This window comes from Pseudopodoces humilis, chromosome 26 (assembly GCF_049639895.1).
Source record: "Pseudopodoces humilis isolate 2021_Gansu_Grassland_sample_001 chromosome 26, ASM4963989v1, whole genome shotgun sequence".
Classification (NCBI taxonomy): domain Eukaryota; kingdom Metazoa; phylum Chordata; class Aves; order Passeriformes; family Paridae; genus Pseudopodoces; species Pseudopodoces humilis.
In genome coordinates this window covers 2,136,760-2,153,374 of record NC_142225.1, presented here as the reverse complement: position 1 = coordinate 2,153,374, position 16,615 = coordinate 2,136,760, and the positions used below count along the sequence as shown (strand labels likewise).

The 16,615-nt window shown below is 46.1% G+C and overlaps 1 protein-coding gene across 1 annotated transcript; it reads left to right on the top strand.

Moving 5' to 3' along the window:
• Positions 1–374: 374 nt before the first annotated feature.
• STK38 (serine/threonine kinase 38) lies at positions 375–15,777 on the top strand. The gene is made up of 14 exons (XM_005530155.3): positions 375–531; positions 2,326–2,458; positions 4,946–4,997; positions 5,142–5,264; positions 5,796–5,879; positions 6,588–6,711; positions 7,105–7,259; positions 8,841–8,943; positions 9,500–9,561; positions 10,112–10,229; positions 10,585–10,708; positions 11,410–11,505; positions 11,748–11,842; positions 12,658–15,777. Exons 2-14 carry the CDS (start codon positions 2,328–2,330, stop codon positions 12,786–12,788), a joined length of 1,398 nt encoding a protein of 465 aa, XP_005530212.1. The 5' UTR covers positions 375–531; positions 2,326–2,327; the 3' UTR covers positions 12,789–15,777.
• Positions 15,778–16,615: the final 838 nt, after the last annotated feature.

Genomic DNA, 16,615 nt, shown 5'->3' with positions numbered 1-16,615 from the left:
CGGCTATGTGCCGGGAGGCTGCAGGTCACAGCACCACTGTGGGGAGGAGGGAACTTGTGAAGGCAGCCAGGGCAGAGCTGCCCAGGCCCGGAGCAGTTACCCCTGGAGCATCCCAGCAGCACCGCAGGCCGGCCGGCACCCAGAGCTCGCAGCGCCGGTGCCTCTGCCGGACCCAGCGGAGAGCAAGGGCCGATCTGCACCGCGGTCCCTAGAGCCGTGTCCCCTCCAGCCCCTCGGCCGCGGTGTCCCCGCAGTCCGGGCGGGCCCGGCTCGGAGCGGGGCGCAGGCGCTGAGGGCGGGGGCGGGCGGGCTCGGGGCCCCGCCCGAGCGGGGCGGGCCGGGCTCGGGGCGCCTGCGCTGCCCTAGCGGTCCCTGGGCCGCCCGTCCCGGCCGGCTCGCTGTCGGTGCGGGGGGCGGCCGTAGCGGCGCGGGGGCTCCGGTGGTCCCGAGCCCCCCACCCGCCTCTCCGCAGCCCCCTCGCCGGGACCCCGCCTCGCCTGCAGTCCCTGCCGCCCCTCCCGGGGGCTCCGGGTAAGCCGCTCCTGCCTTGTTCCCACGGGCGCCCCCCGCCCAGCGCTCCGCATCCCCTCCCCGCCCTCCTCTTTCCCTCCGTCCCTCCCCGCGGGCTCTCCCCGGGTGAGCGGAGCGGAGCGGGCCCGGCAGCCCGAGCTCTCAGGTCCGGTGGGCCGGGGTCCGTCCCGCGGGCTGGGCCCGGGGCCGGCGGGGGTCCCCTGCTCCTCTCCTGGTGCCTCGGGCCCCCTTTGTCCGCTCTCGGGGATGCTGCCGGGCCCCTCCGCCGCTCGGGCCGCGGGGCCGCCACCCCCGTGCCGGTGCCACCTCCCCGGACGAGCCCCGGAGAGGAGCATCCAGCCCCGCTCCGTCCGCGGCCCCCAGGGCGGCCGCTGGGCTCTGAGCGCCCATCCCCGTGGAAGGGGCCCCGAGCACCAACAGGTGGTTTGGCACGGATACTTTCTCTTTTCTTCCCTTTTCCGTTTTCTCCCCGCACCCCGTTCTGTCAGGTAATTTTCCTGGTTTGTCCTCTATGAAGTGAGAACCGCCCATGGCTTTTACACCTCCTGCTCACCAGCTCAGGGTGCAGCCCTCCATCTCTGGGGGTGTAACCACTCACCTCTGGGGGTGTAACCCCATACCAGGGATACTCACAGAGTGTGAACCCCCCCCCACTCGTGTGTGTCACTGAGCTGCTCTTCCATAAAGCCATGATTCCACCTCACACAAAGACATAATTCCATCTCAAAAGTCACCCAGCTGGAGATCTTCACCAGCTCTTGTCCCACGAGGAACTTGTAGAGGCAGCACACACGTAGCTGCTGTCTGGGAGGGAGGTGGTTTGCGGGGCCCCGTGGTGATGCCTCGTAAAATCTGCAAAAAAACGAACAGAAAGAGTGATTCGAGTGTGTTGGCAGCACCCGGGGTTGTAAAAAAGGGGAAGTGTCTCACCTATTTTGTCCGCAATTTCTAGTAATAGTTGCAAAACTCTGTTACCTTACAGTGAGTTAGGTGGTGCCCAGGGTAAGGCATAGTTGTACATTTGAAATCTTTGGGTTTTTTTTATGCACATCAGGAAATAGGGATGGGGTGTTAAATATACTGAAGCTGCTGCTGGTTGGGGGTTAATAACTCCAATATTTATATCCTGTATTCTCAGAAATAGAAAGGATATTAAAATACATATATTTTTCTTGGAAATAAATATGTCAGATACTTTCACTAGGGTTTGAGTTCTTGGCTATTTTTAAAAGACAACTTGCTCAAAGGCAGTGATTCTCTGGATTTGGCCAAATTTCCATGAGAAAACATCTAGTAAAAGTGTTTAAGGGCAACTAAATGCCCTTTTCACTCATTCCTCAGTTGCTTTCTTATTGGGATGACTTTCAGGATTTAGATAAATTTCACAGCAGAAGAGCCAGTAGGCAACTGGTGGAATTATTTCCGCAGGGTTTATGGGAAGAATAACTTCTGGATTAGATTTTTCAGTGTGATACTCCGGAATTTTGAACATTCATTAAAGATAGAATGTGGTGGGAGCAATAAACATTTGCACTAGTGGCTGAAAATGTGGTTTTTGAGGCACAAAGTTTCTTAAGTTTCCTTCCCTCTAATTTCAGATCAAAAATGTTCAAAACAGGAAGTTTGACTTGTACCTTTTATTTTGTAAGACTTTTCCCTGCTTAGCTTAGACTGGTGATATTTGTTGTTAAAATCTGAACTCTGTGATTAAGCATCAGTTAATGGGTTTGGGCTTGTGTTTGAGGATTATTTGTCATTTATAATGTTTGATGTTCCTCCCTTCTTTCCTACCAGCCATGGCCATGACAGGTCCAACGCCGTGCTCGTCCATGAGTAACCACACCAAGGAGAGAGTCACCATGACAAAGGTGACATTGGAAAACTTCTACAGCAACCTCATTGCCCAGCACGAGGAGCGAGAGATGAGGTAAAAATCCTTCTTGTTTCCCTTCCATATTGGATAAGAGCCAAAATTTATACTGAATGAATTTTGTTTTCAAAGCAAAAATAATAAAATCACAGACTGGTTTGTACTGGAAAGGACCTTAAAGTTCATCCCATTTCACCCCCTACCATGGGCACACCTTTCACTATTCCAGTTTATTCCAAGCCCTGTCCAATCTGGCCTTGGACACTTCCAGGGCTGGGGCAGCCACAGCTGCTCTGGGCACCCTGTGCCAGGGCCTCATCACTCTCACAGGGAATAATTCCTTCCCAATATCCCTCCTAACTGTGCTCTGTGGCAGTGGGACCCCATTCCCTACTGTTCTGTCCTTCCAGGGCCTTGTTCATAGTTCCTCTCCAGCTCTCTCAGAGTCCCTTTAGGCACTGGAAGGGGCTCTGAGCTCTCCCTAGAGCCTTTTCCTTTCCAGGCTGACCATTCCCATCCCTCCCAGCTTGGCTCCAGCCCTCGGAACATCTGTGGCCTCCTCTGGACTGTCTCCAGCAGCGCCAGGTCCTTCCTGTGCTGGAGACAGCTCTGCAGGGGGGCTCTCACCTGAGCAGGGCTGAGGGGCAGAATCCCCCCTGCCCTGCTGCCCACACTGGGGGCTCAGTCCAGGGCTCAGTGGGGTCTGGACTGGGGCATGTCCAGCTCTGCCTCACCAGCACCCCCAAGTCCTTCTCCCAGGGCTGCTCCCAATCCTTGCTCAGTGTTTGTGCTGGGATTGCCCTGATCCATGGGCAGGACCTACAGGAAGACAGTCAAGGAGGCAGGGAGGGGGTGTTGTGAGGAGTCAGTGCTGCCTGTGACTGACTGCACCTGGGGCACCTCTCAGAGTTCTCCAGTCCACTAGAACAAAGGACTGGACTGAGCTGTGTGATTTTCCTTCAGCTTCCTCTAATTTGCTGAATATCCTCAAGCTGTAGCACTGGGACTTCTGCTGTTCTCCCAGCTTGCCATGGAGTCTATAACCAGAATTTGGAAAGTGGTTCAGTGTGGGTTTGGCTTTACTGCCAAACCTGTAACGAGCTCCCTGAGGAGCTCCCCAATGCCTGTTCAGTACAAGAGCTGCAGAAATGAGGAAGCAATTCAGAAATAAATATTAACATGCAAAGATATTTTCTTCAAAGCTTCAAATGAGTAAAGAGAAACTGAAGTCCAGTTCAGACAGAAAATACCTCTCATTTAATTCATTTCTTTCTCTTCACACAGCTCTTGCCTTTAAAATTTATTTACTTATTATGACCACTGTTTTGTATTCCCAAAATGTCAATGTTTTTTTTTTTTCTGTTTAGGATCAAGACCTTGTCTGAACAAACAGACTGGACTTTATAAGTTACATGTTTTTTGCAACAACAGATGTCTGTGTGTGTGTAATTTGGAGTTTAAATGGTGTTGACACTGTATCCTGAAGTGCACCTTGACCCTGTTAGAGATATTTGGGGGAAATTCAGTGTGGCTTTGGCATCACTCAGTCCTGCTGAGCCATTTAATTCTGTTTATTGCACAGACTTTGCTACTAGAGTTTCTGTTTTGAGTATGGATTGGGATGACTGGGCAGGGCTCACTGGTGCTTGAGCAAGGGCATTTTCACTGTGACCAATTCTGAAGTGATAACCTCAAATATTATCATGTCACAGCAGCTGCAGAGAGCCTCAGGAGACAGGAAGAGGATCTTGCAAAGAATGACTTGCAGAAAGAGAAAGAATTTTTTAGTACATTTATAATGTCCCAAAGCACTGGTCCCAGTTCAGCCAGCTGTTAATATGACTGGCACTGGGAAAAGGTTCCCAGAGGATGATCATTACAAGTGTCCCCTGAAGTCATTCCCCTTCCAAAGTCCTGCTTCCTCCTTTCTTTTCTTCCAAATAATCCTTTTGTAATAAGGCTGTAAATATTTCTGATTCTTTAAGAGGGAGAACATGTACAGACAGGTTTCCTCTTCCCAACTATTTTGAGTATCTCAGGGATTAGGAAATCTAAAATAACTTTTCTCATTTTGCATGTGAATAGTTTGAGATGCAGAGAAATTTTAAATGTGTTTGAATACCAGTTTTCCCTGGAATAAGTGAAATTTTGGTGTTTAAATGCTTCTTATGGCCCTGACCTGAAGTGACTTGCCCAGCTGTCAGAGAGATAAGAACAGAACCCAGATCTCTCAATTTGTATTTGTGTACAGCAAAAATCTACACTTGAATAACTTGTGAAACTCAAGGCAGGTTTAGTTTATTAAAATCATAGAGGGTAAGGTTGGAATTATAAAATTGGATAGTAGATTCTACAAAATTAATTTCCTGAGTCTCTCCTGTACATCTTTACACTTGTAACTTGCTGGCACAGACCAGAGGTTGTGGGTATGTGCACCTTGTTAAGAAACAACGTTAATGATTCAACCTGGGTGTTTTTAAAACTTGATTTAAAAAGCAGGGTTAATGATTCAACCTTTATTTTTCTAATTTGTCTCTGGTCTAGACAAAAGAAACTAGAACAAATGATGGAAGAAGAAGGCCTAAAAGATGAAGAGGTAATGAATATGGAAAAACTACCTTAATGGTTAAATACCAGAAATTTTCTTTTCTAAATGGAGATCTGGGATCTTTCCTTGGAATTGCTGTGGTCCCTGTGGAACCCACCTGCAGAACTCTCACTGGGGTCTCTTAAACTCTAGAAAAGAATCAGGAGGTCGGCACATGCACAAAAGGAGACCGAGTTCCTTCGCCTGAAGAGAACCAGGCTTGGACTGGAGGACTTTGAGTCTCTAAAAGTAATAGGCAGAGGAGCATTTGGAGAGGTGAGTCCAGAAAAAAAAAAGTGTTTTAACTGGCTCTGGTGTTTGTTAAAGACTTGCTGGGTTTATACAAGCAAAAGGTAAGTGTAACAACCATAGATTGACTTCAGCTCAGCAGTCATGTGCAGTTACTTTTTACCTACTAAATTCTGGTTCAAGACATCCTGTGCTTTAAAGGAAATGGAATGATGTTGAAAAGGACCTGATGGGCAGCTAAATACAGGTTTGCAGTGGGTTTTAAAGGTGAACTTCTGGGGCTGGACTTAGGGAGACACGGAGGGCCCTTGCAAAGTCTCTTCAGAGAAGGGGCTTTGGCACCTGCTTTAGGTGTGAATCAGCATCCTCTCTGTTAAAATAACTGCTGCTCTTAGCATTAATTAGCAGGACTTTGTGCCATCGCTGTGCACTGTAATGCTTCTTGTGTTTTATAATCTGAGATGATTTCATGAGATGGAAGCCGAGGGCTTGATACCCAACTTTGTCATGAGTTGTGCTGGGAATGCTGGATTTGATCCAATCTTTGTGTGCCCCCAGGTGCGCCTGGTCCAGAAGAAGGACACGGGGCACGTTTATGCCATGAAAATCCTACGCAAAGCTGATATGCTTGAGAAGGAGCAGGTGAGGAACACCCCGAGCAGGAATTGTACCGTGTGTCACTCTGGGAGGTCACTGTGGTGTGTGCATAGGACGAAAAGGCATCTGTGCTTTAGTTTAGTAGCTAAAAATTCTGGGTTTTTTTTTTACATCTTTTCTTATAGAGGAAATAAGTCAGAAAAATCTCTGAATTCACAAGGACTTCTTTTCTAGTGGGATCTTTCAACACAAATTCCTGTGCAAATGATTCAATGCAGATTTCAAGGCCGGTGTTTTGCTGCATTTCTGACTGACAGGATCAGATAAAAATATCAGAGATACAACTGCTAGAATTCAAACTCAGAGACATAAAGCAGCAGCATTTGACATTTTTAAGGCTTTCATTTGCTAGTACTTCTGGATATATACTGATGTGGGACAGTCACCTGTTCATCACTGGGATGAAGCTCTTGTGTTTTCAACAAGAGATTTAATGATTAGGTATATTTGTAAAGAACTGAGATTTTTGTATATAGGGTTTATATAATGTGTAGTGTTACTAGGTGTATATATAATAGGTATGAAAGATATGTATATAATCAACCACATGTTGAAGTTCTGACAGTGTTTCTGCCTTTATGCAGAAGTTTGACTTTTGTCTTCCAGTATTTGATACTGTTCAGAACAATAATTGAATTGCCTGTGAAATAAATGCATTTAATAAAACTGATCCAATGTACCATGTCTGTCCAGGTTGGCCACATCCGTGCAGAGCGGGACATCCTGGTGGAGGCAGACAGCTTGTGGGTTGTGAAGATGTTCTACAGTTTCCAGGACAAGCTAAACCTCTACCTGATCATGGAGTTCCTGCCTGGAGGTAACTCTGGAATGCAAGGGCTGCTCACCTGTTGTTTGGGGAATAATTTTTCTTCATTACAAAGTCTGGGACTAGAGTGTACGTGGTTGCCCTGCAGTGGTGTTTGTACTGTACATCTGTGAGGGACCAAGATTTCTGCTTTTTAGGGCACTGAGGTGTTTGGCAGGCTTGAGGTTTCCTGTTTGAGCTGCAGGTGTTTACACTTGGCTTTAATATTCTTCTAGTTCGTACCCTTGCTATGCCCTGTCTGTCTGTAGAGCCACAGCATATCCAGGTCAGGCAACCTCTAACCTGCTGGTTTTAGCTGAATGCAGCAGAAATAGCTTTTTTCTATAAATGTCTTCAAACTTAGTGAGAGTGGAGCCCGTGTGTTCACCTCTGGGGGGTTTCCAGGTGACATGATGACGCTGTTGATGAAGAAGGACACTCTGACAGAAGAGGAGACGCAGTTCTACATCGCCGAGACCGTGCTCGCCATTGACTCCATCCATCAGCTGGGATTCATCCATCGTGACATAAAACCGGACAACCTCCTCCTGGATAGCAAGGTATGGGCTGGCCACTGGCTGAGGAGGAGCAAAGAGGCCTTGTGATTGTTCATACTGACCTGAAGGGGTGTTGACAGTTGTGGAAGAAGATGGTGCTTCTTTATTTAGCCGTTTTGAGGGCATATCTGCCAAATTGCCAGGGAAAATCCCCAAAAGCCAGGAAAGACCCCAGCTCCACTCAGACCTTGAGCTCTTCTGACAGCTGTTTAAACTATTTTTGGCTATTTCAGATGCAGTTTAAAGCATGTGGTTTCAGTTCCCTCTTAGGAAAAGCTGCTTCCCTTTCCTCTCGCATGTGTTCCACTCCCACTTGCCAGTTCTGGTTGTACCAAATGTGAAGGACGTGGCTGTTCCAGTAGCCAGGCTGAGCATGGAAAATCTCCCTTGGGATCAGGCTGTACTCCTGAGGGCTGGCCAGGCTACCTGGTTATTGCAGGCACTTTGCAGAAATCTTGATTGTTTCAGTGTCCTCCTATTGCTCACTCCAAGTTTGCCTAAAATCAAGATTTCTTGGGAAGAGTTTGCCAGCAGTAAATAAAGACCTTCCCACTACGGTGTAATGCACTATTGGAATTACTGCAGAATCACAGACTAGTTTGGGCTGGAAGGGACCTGGAAACTCATCCTGTTCCACCCCCTGCCATGGGCAGGGACACCTTCTGCTGTGCCAAGTTGCTCCAAGCCCTGTCCAGCTTTGCCTTGAACACTTCCAGGGCTGGAGCAGCCACAGCTTCTCCAAGCAGTGTGTCCAATTCAGAATGTTTATATCTAGACATGAATACATTTAAGACTTTGAAGAAGAGGTATATTACATATATACACTTCTAAAAATTGCACGTAGTCAGTGTGGTCACATTATGCACCAGGACAGATTGACTCACTGAATTGAGGGTGTTTTTTATCTCTTGGGGCCAATACACAACCCAGGGACTGCAGCTGCCTCTGGAGGTGTTTCCTTTCACCCTGAAGTAGTTGAGAACTTGCAGAGCAGAGGTTTCCTGAAGTAAATTGTCACTGGGCTTTCTCTGTGGAGTAGCAATGGAAGTATTGATGGCTTCATTCCCTGTACACATGCAGTCCTAGGTTTAAACAAGAAAGGCAAAGGACACTGAGGAGCTGGAGCATGTCCAGAGAAGGGAATGGAGCTGATGAAGAGTTTGGAGCACCAGGAGCAGCTGAGAGAACTGAGGGGGCTCAGCCTGGAGAAAAGGAGGCTCAGGGGGGGTCCTTCTTGCTCTCCCTGACAGGAAGGTGCAGCCAGGTGGGGGTCAGGCTCTTCGGCCATGTCTCAAGTGAAAGAATGAGAGGAACTGACCTTAAGTTGTGCTGGGGAGGTTCATATTAGATATTAGATTTTTTTTTTTCACTGCAGGAGTGGTCAGGCATTGCAGTAAGTTGCCCAGGGAGGCGGTGGAGTCACAATATCTGGAAGTGTTCAAGAGGCATCTGGATGTGGCATTTGGGGACATCATTTAGAGGTGTTGATGGTGCTGCTGGGTTCTTTTCCAACCTTGCTGATGCTGTGATTTACTATGCTAATGTTTCATATTGGTTTTGCATTTTTGTTTTGTTTATTTCTAGGGTCACGTGAAACTGTCAGATTTTGGTCTGTGTACTGGGCTGAAGAAAGCCCACAGGACGGAATTTTACAGGAACTTGAATCACAGTCTTCCCAGTGACTTCAGTAAGTTCTTTGGCTCCAAAGGGTATCTGGTTGGTTGCTCTTGGGTCCTGAAACAACTCCTTTCAGTGTGAGGGTGTGGCTGCAGTGAGGAGTCTAATAATCAGCTTTACATCTTGAGGTGGATTTTCATTTTCTGTAAACTAAAAATCATTTCAATTACTTTAAACCCATTTTCATTTCCAGAAGTTTGTCTCTGAAACAAACTCTGCTGTAGCCCTTTGCATGTGTAATAAAATGAGAACTCGCTGAGTTAATAGCTGCTGGCTGGATCTCAAGTGTTACTGAAATTAATAAACCAGCACAGTCCCTGAGTATCCAGGATTATTCTTGAGGGGAATAACTTGGATCATGGAGTTACATCAACCCTGAAATCCTGGTTTGCTACTGAAAGGCTCTGTTAGATGTTGCCCACATTTCATAGGTTTGGAAGCTGCTGAGAGGTTTAGGTCTGGGGTATTGACACACATCTTAAATGAGATCTTTAGTGTAATAGTTTGGGGTTAAAATATATTGGGTGACCAGTAGGATTCAGTCACAGCTGTTGAATCTCCTTCAGCTTTCCAGAACATGAATTCCAAAAGGAAAGCGGAGACTTGGAAGAGGAATCGCCGGCAGTTGGTGAGTGGGTTCCACCTGCTTGGAAATGTTCCTGCTGCGTTGTTGCATCCAAATGGAACGTGGATTTACATGGAAGTTTTCAATGTATCTGAGTTATGGACAGTCCTGAAAGGAAAAGGTTCAGGCTTTTTTTAAAAAGAAGAGGAATTACTCTAGTTTGTCCTTCATCCATCTGCTGAACATATGCTGGTGCCATATGTGCTAGTGATAGCGCTGCCATAATTACTTACGGGGATATCTGAAGTCTCCCAGCCAAAACTTTCAGTTCTTGCCACTTCCAGTCTCACAAAGGGCTGCTGACCCATTCCAAGGTGACCCATTCCAGCACAGTAATACCCTTCCCTGTTTTATTCATGTTATTTTAAGATTCTCTCCCATGAAGATGTTGATTTTGTCTCTACGTATCTTGGAAAAAAGGGTTTAAACACCTTTGCTAAAGGATCTCAGAGACAGTGTGGCATCTTCCTCAAAATAACCACTGTTGTGTAAGTTCCCATGTCTATGTCAGGCAGTTTTCCCTGCAGATGCATAACTGATGTTATTGTTCCAGGCTTTTTCTACGGTGGGAACTCCAGATTACATTGCTCCTGAGGTTTTTATGCAGACTGGATACAACAAGCTGTGTGACTGGTGGTCCCTGGGGGTCATCATGTATGAGATGTTGATTGGTAAGGAACAGGCAGGGCAGGGCTGTAGGTGGGAATGGTGGAGCTGGACATCAGCTGTATTCATAGAATCCCAGAATTCCAGACTGGTTTGGGTTGGAAGGGAGCTTAAAGCTCATCTAGTGCCACCCTGCCATGGGCAGAGACAGCTTCTACTGTCCCAGGGTGCTCCAAGCCCTGTCCAACCTGGCCTTGGACACTTCCAGGGCTGGGGCAGCCACAGCTGCTCTGGGCAGCCTATTTCTGTGATTGGGGTCAAGTTCTCAGAGCGTCCACTCCTTGCCTGGTCTCTGAGATGTATTATGATTTCAGGAATTAATTTTGCTTGATCCAAGATTGTATTTTTGTTTCTTTTCAGGTTACCCACCTTTCTGTTCCGAGACTCCTCAAGAGACGTATAAGAAAGTGATGAACTGGAAGGAAACCCTGACATTTCCTCCAGAGGTTCCAATCTCTGATAAAGCAAAGGATCTTATTTTAAGGTGCCAGCCCCATGGTTTGCCAGTTAATACAGTTCTAATTTTCTTGTCTTGTCTCTGTATTCTGTGCCTCTCATGGCTTGTTTCATATGGAAAAACCCATATGCTACAAACTGTTACACACATGCATCAAATGCTGAACTCCCTTGTCAAATACTTCTGTCTCTCAGGCCATTTAGTGGTTCCCTGACTAAACTGTGCTAAAAAGGAGCTCCCATGGAAGTGCTACTGCTCTGGCAAAATGTTTCTGCTCCTTATTTTGCCTGCAAGCTTCTCATGGAAGGACACAGCCCTTTTGACAGAGCTGACTTCTTGCAACAGCAGTGATTTTGCCTTTGTATGCACTGGAGCATACAAATGTATCCCAGTGCTTGCTGACTCATTTGTACTTCAGTATCTATTCTCAGGACAGAAATATAAATGTCTGGCTTTTTAGGCTTTATATGTTCTCCTGCTCTACTCTGGTCCTGAAATAGAAAGGTCACATTAACCTGTTGTGAAGGAACAGCACATCTTAACTGTGGCATTGGACACGACATTCCTATACATAACTTTGTGTGTTGGTTTTGCTGTGGAAGTTCTTAGTCTGCTCCATTTATATGTTAAGAAATGACAGCAGTATCAGTTCAGAAAGCTGTTCCATTTCTGCATGGAATGCTTTCGTTTTCATTCTCCCTTCATTTTCATTCTTCCTTCCATCCCAGATTTTGCTGTGAATGGGAGCACAGAATTGGTGCATCTGGTGTGGAGGAAATAAAGAGTAACCCATTCTTTGAAGGGGTTGATTGGGAGCACATCAGGTAAGATGCTCTGCAGAAAAGCAACTGCTCTTCTCTAGGGACTGCTCAGGCCAGCCCTGGTCTGCAGCATAGAGCAGCTGACTGGCTTTTGTCATATCCAGCTGTGGGTGAGAGCATTTTGTTCTGAAGCTTGCTGAGGTTTTAGGTACCTTCAGTCTTGATTCTGTTAAGAAATGGAAGGTGGCTGAATCCTGCTTTGTCTGCCTTTGAAATCTCAATGCTCCATCTGCTCTTCTTGGCAGAGAGAGACCTGCTGCGATTTCAATAGAAATTAAAAGCATTGATGATACCTCAAACTTTGATGAATTTCCAGAATCTGATATCCTTAAACCAACAGGTAAGTGATTGTTTGATTCTCTGTGTAAACCTTCTTCTTCTCCTGTAGAATAATCCTTCCTGTTAGTCAGATCTTACTAGATGTTTTTTTTTTTATCATGACCAAATAGCTTGGAAGCCTTGTGGTGCAGGGAGGAGTGCAAGCTGGAATTTGGGTTCCAGGAGATGCTGCCTTGTAAATGATGTGGGAATTGCCTGAGAAAGGGCAGCTCTCAGAGGCAGCAGAGCTTTCAGAAAGTTCAAACCTCAGCAGGGCTGGAGAGCCCAATGCTGCAAGTTCCCCTCGGTGCCGATTCCTGCTGGCACTTGGAGTAGGGGTAAGGAAAGGTGGAACTGAAGGAGTTGTTTTGGTGTGAATCTCTGAAGGATCACAGCATAGTCACACATTTGCTCCATGAGTTTAAAAACAGAATCCCAGCCTGCTTTGGGTTGGAAGGGACCTTAAAGCTCATCCTATTCCACCCCCTGCCGTGGGCAGGGACACCTGCTGCTATCCCAGGTTGCTTGAAGCCTGTCCAGCCTGGCCTAGAACACTTCCAGGGATTGGGGCATCCACCACCTCTCTGGGCAACCTGTGCCAGTGTTTCACAGCTCACATTGTAAAAAATTTCTTTCTGTGGTCTGAATCTACCCTCTTTTAGCTTTAAATGCTTGTGCCATGTCCTGTGTCCCAGCAGTTCTTTCCTGGGTTTGAAGCATGAAGTTGCATCCTGCATTTAGGATATTTTTTCCTTTAGAAACATTCATCCAGTGTTTTGTATGAATATAAACTCTGCAGTTCCAGAGGATAATTCTATTTATTTTGTGTCTTCCCAGTGGCAACAAGCAACCACCCAGAGACTGACTACAAGAACAAAGACTGGGTTTTTATCAATTACACCTACAAGCGTTTCGAGGGCCTGACGGCCCGAGGAGCAATTCCATCCTATATGAAAGGAGGGAAGTAACACAGCTTTACCTGGAATTTCTGAGCCATGGAATTCTGTTGCTGTACTTTGGGTTTATACCCATAAAAGAACTTGTTTTTTTTAAAGAAAACTTGAGGGCTATCAATTCTTGGAGAAGACTTCAGGACCCTGTTTTGTTACACACCTGGTTGCTACTAAGGATTTTTTTTCCTGCCCCATTGAAAAATTCCATGTTTGCATCATCTCTGCTGCCAGCACCTTTTGCTGCTTCAGGAGCAAGGGTTTTTTTTTATATTCTTTGCCAGACTGTCCAGTCCTTTGGGAGATGAGAGCAAGCTTTCCCTTTGGCATTGCAAAGCACAGGATTCTGTGACTGCATCCAGTCCTGCATTAAGTGACAAACTCACTCTGCCAATTCTGCCAGCACTGTTTGCCCAGTAGTTGAGGACTCCAGGAGAGAGGAAACAAAGCAATAATTGAAGCTTGAGACAGACAACTCTCCAGGAAACTGTCTAGTAGAAGGACACAACTCAGATTGCCTTAACCTTACTTTGTATTGCTGTTTTTATAACGTTCCTTGGAAGCCTCTTCAATAGCATTTCTCAGCTCTGTCACTGTGGCCTCCAGTTCTGGTGCACTTTACTTCTGGTACTAAGTGACCCTCAAGCCATCTAATATTTTTTCTAAATTAAAAGATTTTGCAACACTTTTTCTTTCCTAAATAGAGGAGAAATGGGCCATTTCCTCCATTGAGTGCTGAGTTTTTGGTTACTGTATGTCAGGATGGATCCATAAACAATGCAGATAAATTACAGCTGGCCACACAAGTGGGTCTGGAATTAGAGCAGAGGGAGGGAAATTCCAGGAAGCTGATCCTTGGTGGGCAAGTTGAGCAGAGTTAAGCCAGCCCTGAGGCTCCCTAGGTTGGCTGCTGCTGTTTCTTAGCCACTTCTGAGCTCTGCTGCATCTTCAGTGGTTTAAAGGCCAAAATCCATCTTCTGTGGCCTTTTTGCTGTTGGTTTTGAGCAGAACAGGATCAGACTGTTGCTGATGGAGGCCTGCCTGGTGTTCCCTCACAGAGCTGCTCTTGCTGTACCATCTGTACCCAGAGGGTTACACGGATGGTGCCTCATGGGGTCACTTTTGGGGCAGTGGAACCCACCGTGTCCACTTGTTGATTGTTGCCTACTCTAATTTATAAAAGTACATTCAGTTCTGATCAAGGTCTCTTCAGGAGAGCCCCAAAGTGCCTTTCCCTGCCTAAGCCTCTCTCAGAACACAACACCATTTTGGGAGGGAGGATTCTGCCTCAGCTGAGCTCTTCCTAATTTGTTTTCCTAACCACAAGCTCTACTTTGTGCCCGTTTGTAGTTAACTCTGCACTTCCAGGGGCAGGTGGCATTAACCCTTGGGCCTGCATGGTTCCACTCCTGGAATTTACAATTTTATTAATATATATAAATTTACAATTAAAATACAATTCAGTGAGGTTTTTACAAGTGTGTCTCAATTCAAATTGTCTTGGATTCCTGCAAACTTCTCTTGGTGCTGAACACTAACTCTGGAGTACAGACAAGACAAAGCTCCAGTGATGTCTCACAGGAAAACAAAAGGCTTCCAGGTTTGTTTAGTCCTGACTTTCTTGATTAGAAAATGAAACAAAATGGATTTGTAGTGGAAGTTTTTTTTTATATAGGTGCTTTTAGGCAATGTTTACCTAGATGTCATTTGACTTGAGTGCCATCCTGAAGGACTGGTGGGCTGCCAGTACTGTACAGAACTCGTCAGGGTCCTCCCCTCACCACCCCTGTGCTTTTTGTGCTTGTCCTATGAGTTTATGACTTGCCATAAGCAGTTCAGACAGCAGTTGGATCCTACCAAGCTGAAATGCAAAACTAGCCTTAATTAGAAGTCCCAGGATCTCTGTAGTCAGAAAGGCTCACTCGGATGAATGGGCTAAGGGAAGGAATGACTTACAGGATCAGGCTTTCATCAGCTCATCCCTAGATCTGCTCCCTTTTGACTTTGCAAGGACTGATACCAACTTCTCAAACGGCTCCATCCTTATCCTGCAGTTTCTTCTAGCCATTTGAAAATGTTGCCTTATAAACCATTGGAATTAATTTAAGACCTTTTTTTTTTCAATTTCTAACAGCTTAATTACTGCCTTAAACTAAAAATGAAAGTCAAAATCTTTTGAAGCTGCTGTGGATTAGGAGCAAATGATTATAGATAATAGCTGCATTCTTAGCCCTTTACTGAAAGGGACCAGCATTTTTATTTATAAATACCAAAGATGAAGAAGCTAAGCAATTTTAAGTTAAGTTGCTGTGAAAAAACAACTCTCTAGTACTGTGTATTGCGCATTTTTAGTGCTGTGTTTGAAGTGGGACCCCTCAGGTGTGGCACTGGAGTCCAAGGTGAAGTTTTCAAAGGCACAAGGAGCAGTTGGGTACCTCATTCCTGTTGTCTTCCAGCAAAAGTTGGACATCTTTGAACCCAGTTCTGTTGGACACACCTTTGCAGCAGGAGGTTCTGTATCCCAGGTTCATTGTAAGCCTGCATCCTGTTCCAGTTTTTTATCAACATTAGGGAAAAAAGCATCTCCTATAGTGTCTCCTTCCCAGGATCCATACTTCACTGCTAACAGTAAGGATTTTGTATGACTGTTACATCTCCCATGATAGCCAAACATTTTTACATTTTTTGTGTTTTGAGGTTTTTAGTATCTTTTATTTTTTTTTTTAAGCTGCAGTTGCTGGATTTGTAGAAGTAATTCCAATCTGAATTTCCAATGGATCTGAACACCTTATGCTGCCAGTTCATCTCTCTATCATGCCTAGCACAAAGCTGCACTAAGTGTTTCTTATCACTGTGCCCTGACTCTGCCTTAACCTTGAAGTTGAAAAAGTGTTCTGTAAATATTTAAAAGCTGTTACAAAATTGCACTGTACAATTTGGCAGGTGTAGTCAACTTTTAATGGAGCGATCTCATTGTGTTGTGTAAATAAAATCCTCTTAGTAAACACACTCTTGTTGGGATGTTATGTTCTACAAACAGGAATCAGGGAATCCTGGAATGGTTTGGGTTGGAAGGACTTTAAATCTCATCCATTCCCAGCCCCTGCTTTGGGCAGAGACACCTTCCACCATCCCAGGTTGTTCCAAGCCCTGTCCAGCCTGGCCTTGCACACTTCCAGGAATCCAGGGGCAGCCCCAGCTGCTCTGGGCACCTGTGCCAGGGCATCCCCACCCTCACAGGGAAGAATTCCTTCCCAATATCCCATCCATCCCTGCCCTCTGGCAGTGGGAAGCCATTCCCCTTGTCCAGGTTCTGATGAAGAGCCCTTCTCCACTTTTCTTGTAGCCGCTTCAGCTAGGGGATGGTGCTGAGGTCTTCACACAAATCCCACCTTGCTTGAACTCTTATTGCCCTTCCCAAACTTCACCAAGAGAAGCCTGGAAGTACATCCAAGGCTGAAGATGGAAATGAAAGCCAGACCTGCTCCAAAGCTGTTTTTTGTGAAGATAAGTAGATGGAATTATCACTTTTCACAGCACTGACCAAAAATACTGGGGCTTGTTAGAGAAGCTGCAGTTTGTGGGTCAAGGAGCATTGTCTGTGCTGCCTTTAGAACATCACTGCAATGAGGTGTGGGGGTGAAGTGAGCTTTGAGGTCCTCTCAGCCCAAATGGTGGGAACACTTCCCTGCCAAACCAGGCTCTGGTGCCAAACTAGTCCTAAGACTTCTGAATCACAACCTACGCTTACTTACTGAAGCAAGGAAGAAAAACCTTGTAGCTCTCTATGCCCTGCCTGTTCTCCTACTCCACATTTAAAACCATTTTTAAAGGAGACAAACAAG

What these genes read in the sequence shown, in the direction of transcription:
- STK38 (XM_005530155.3), top strand. Translation starts at nt 2,328, where the DNA reads ATGGCCATGACAGGTCCAACGCCGTGCTCGTCCATGAGTAACCACACC. An exon ending in CACGAGGAGCGAGAGATGAG is followed by an intron (nt 2,459 to 4,945) that starts GTAAAAATCCTT and finishes TCTCTGGTCTAG; the next exon opens with ACAAAAGAAACTAGAACAAA. An exon ending in CATGGAGTTCCTGCCTGGAG is followed by an intron (nt 6,712 to 7,104) that starts GTAACTCTGGAA and finishes GGGGGTTTCCAG; the next exon opens with GTGACATGATGACGCTGTTG.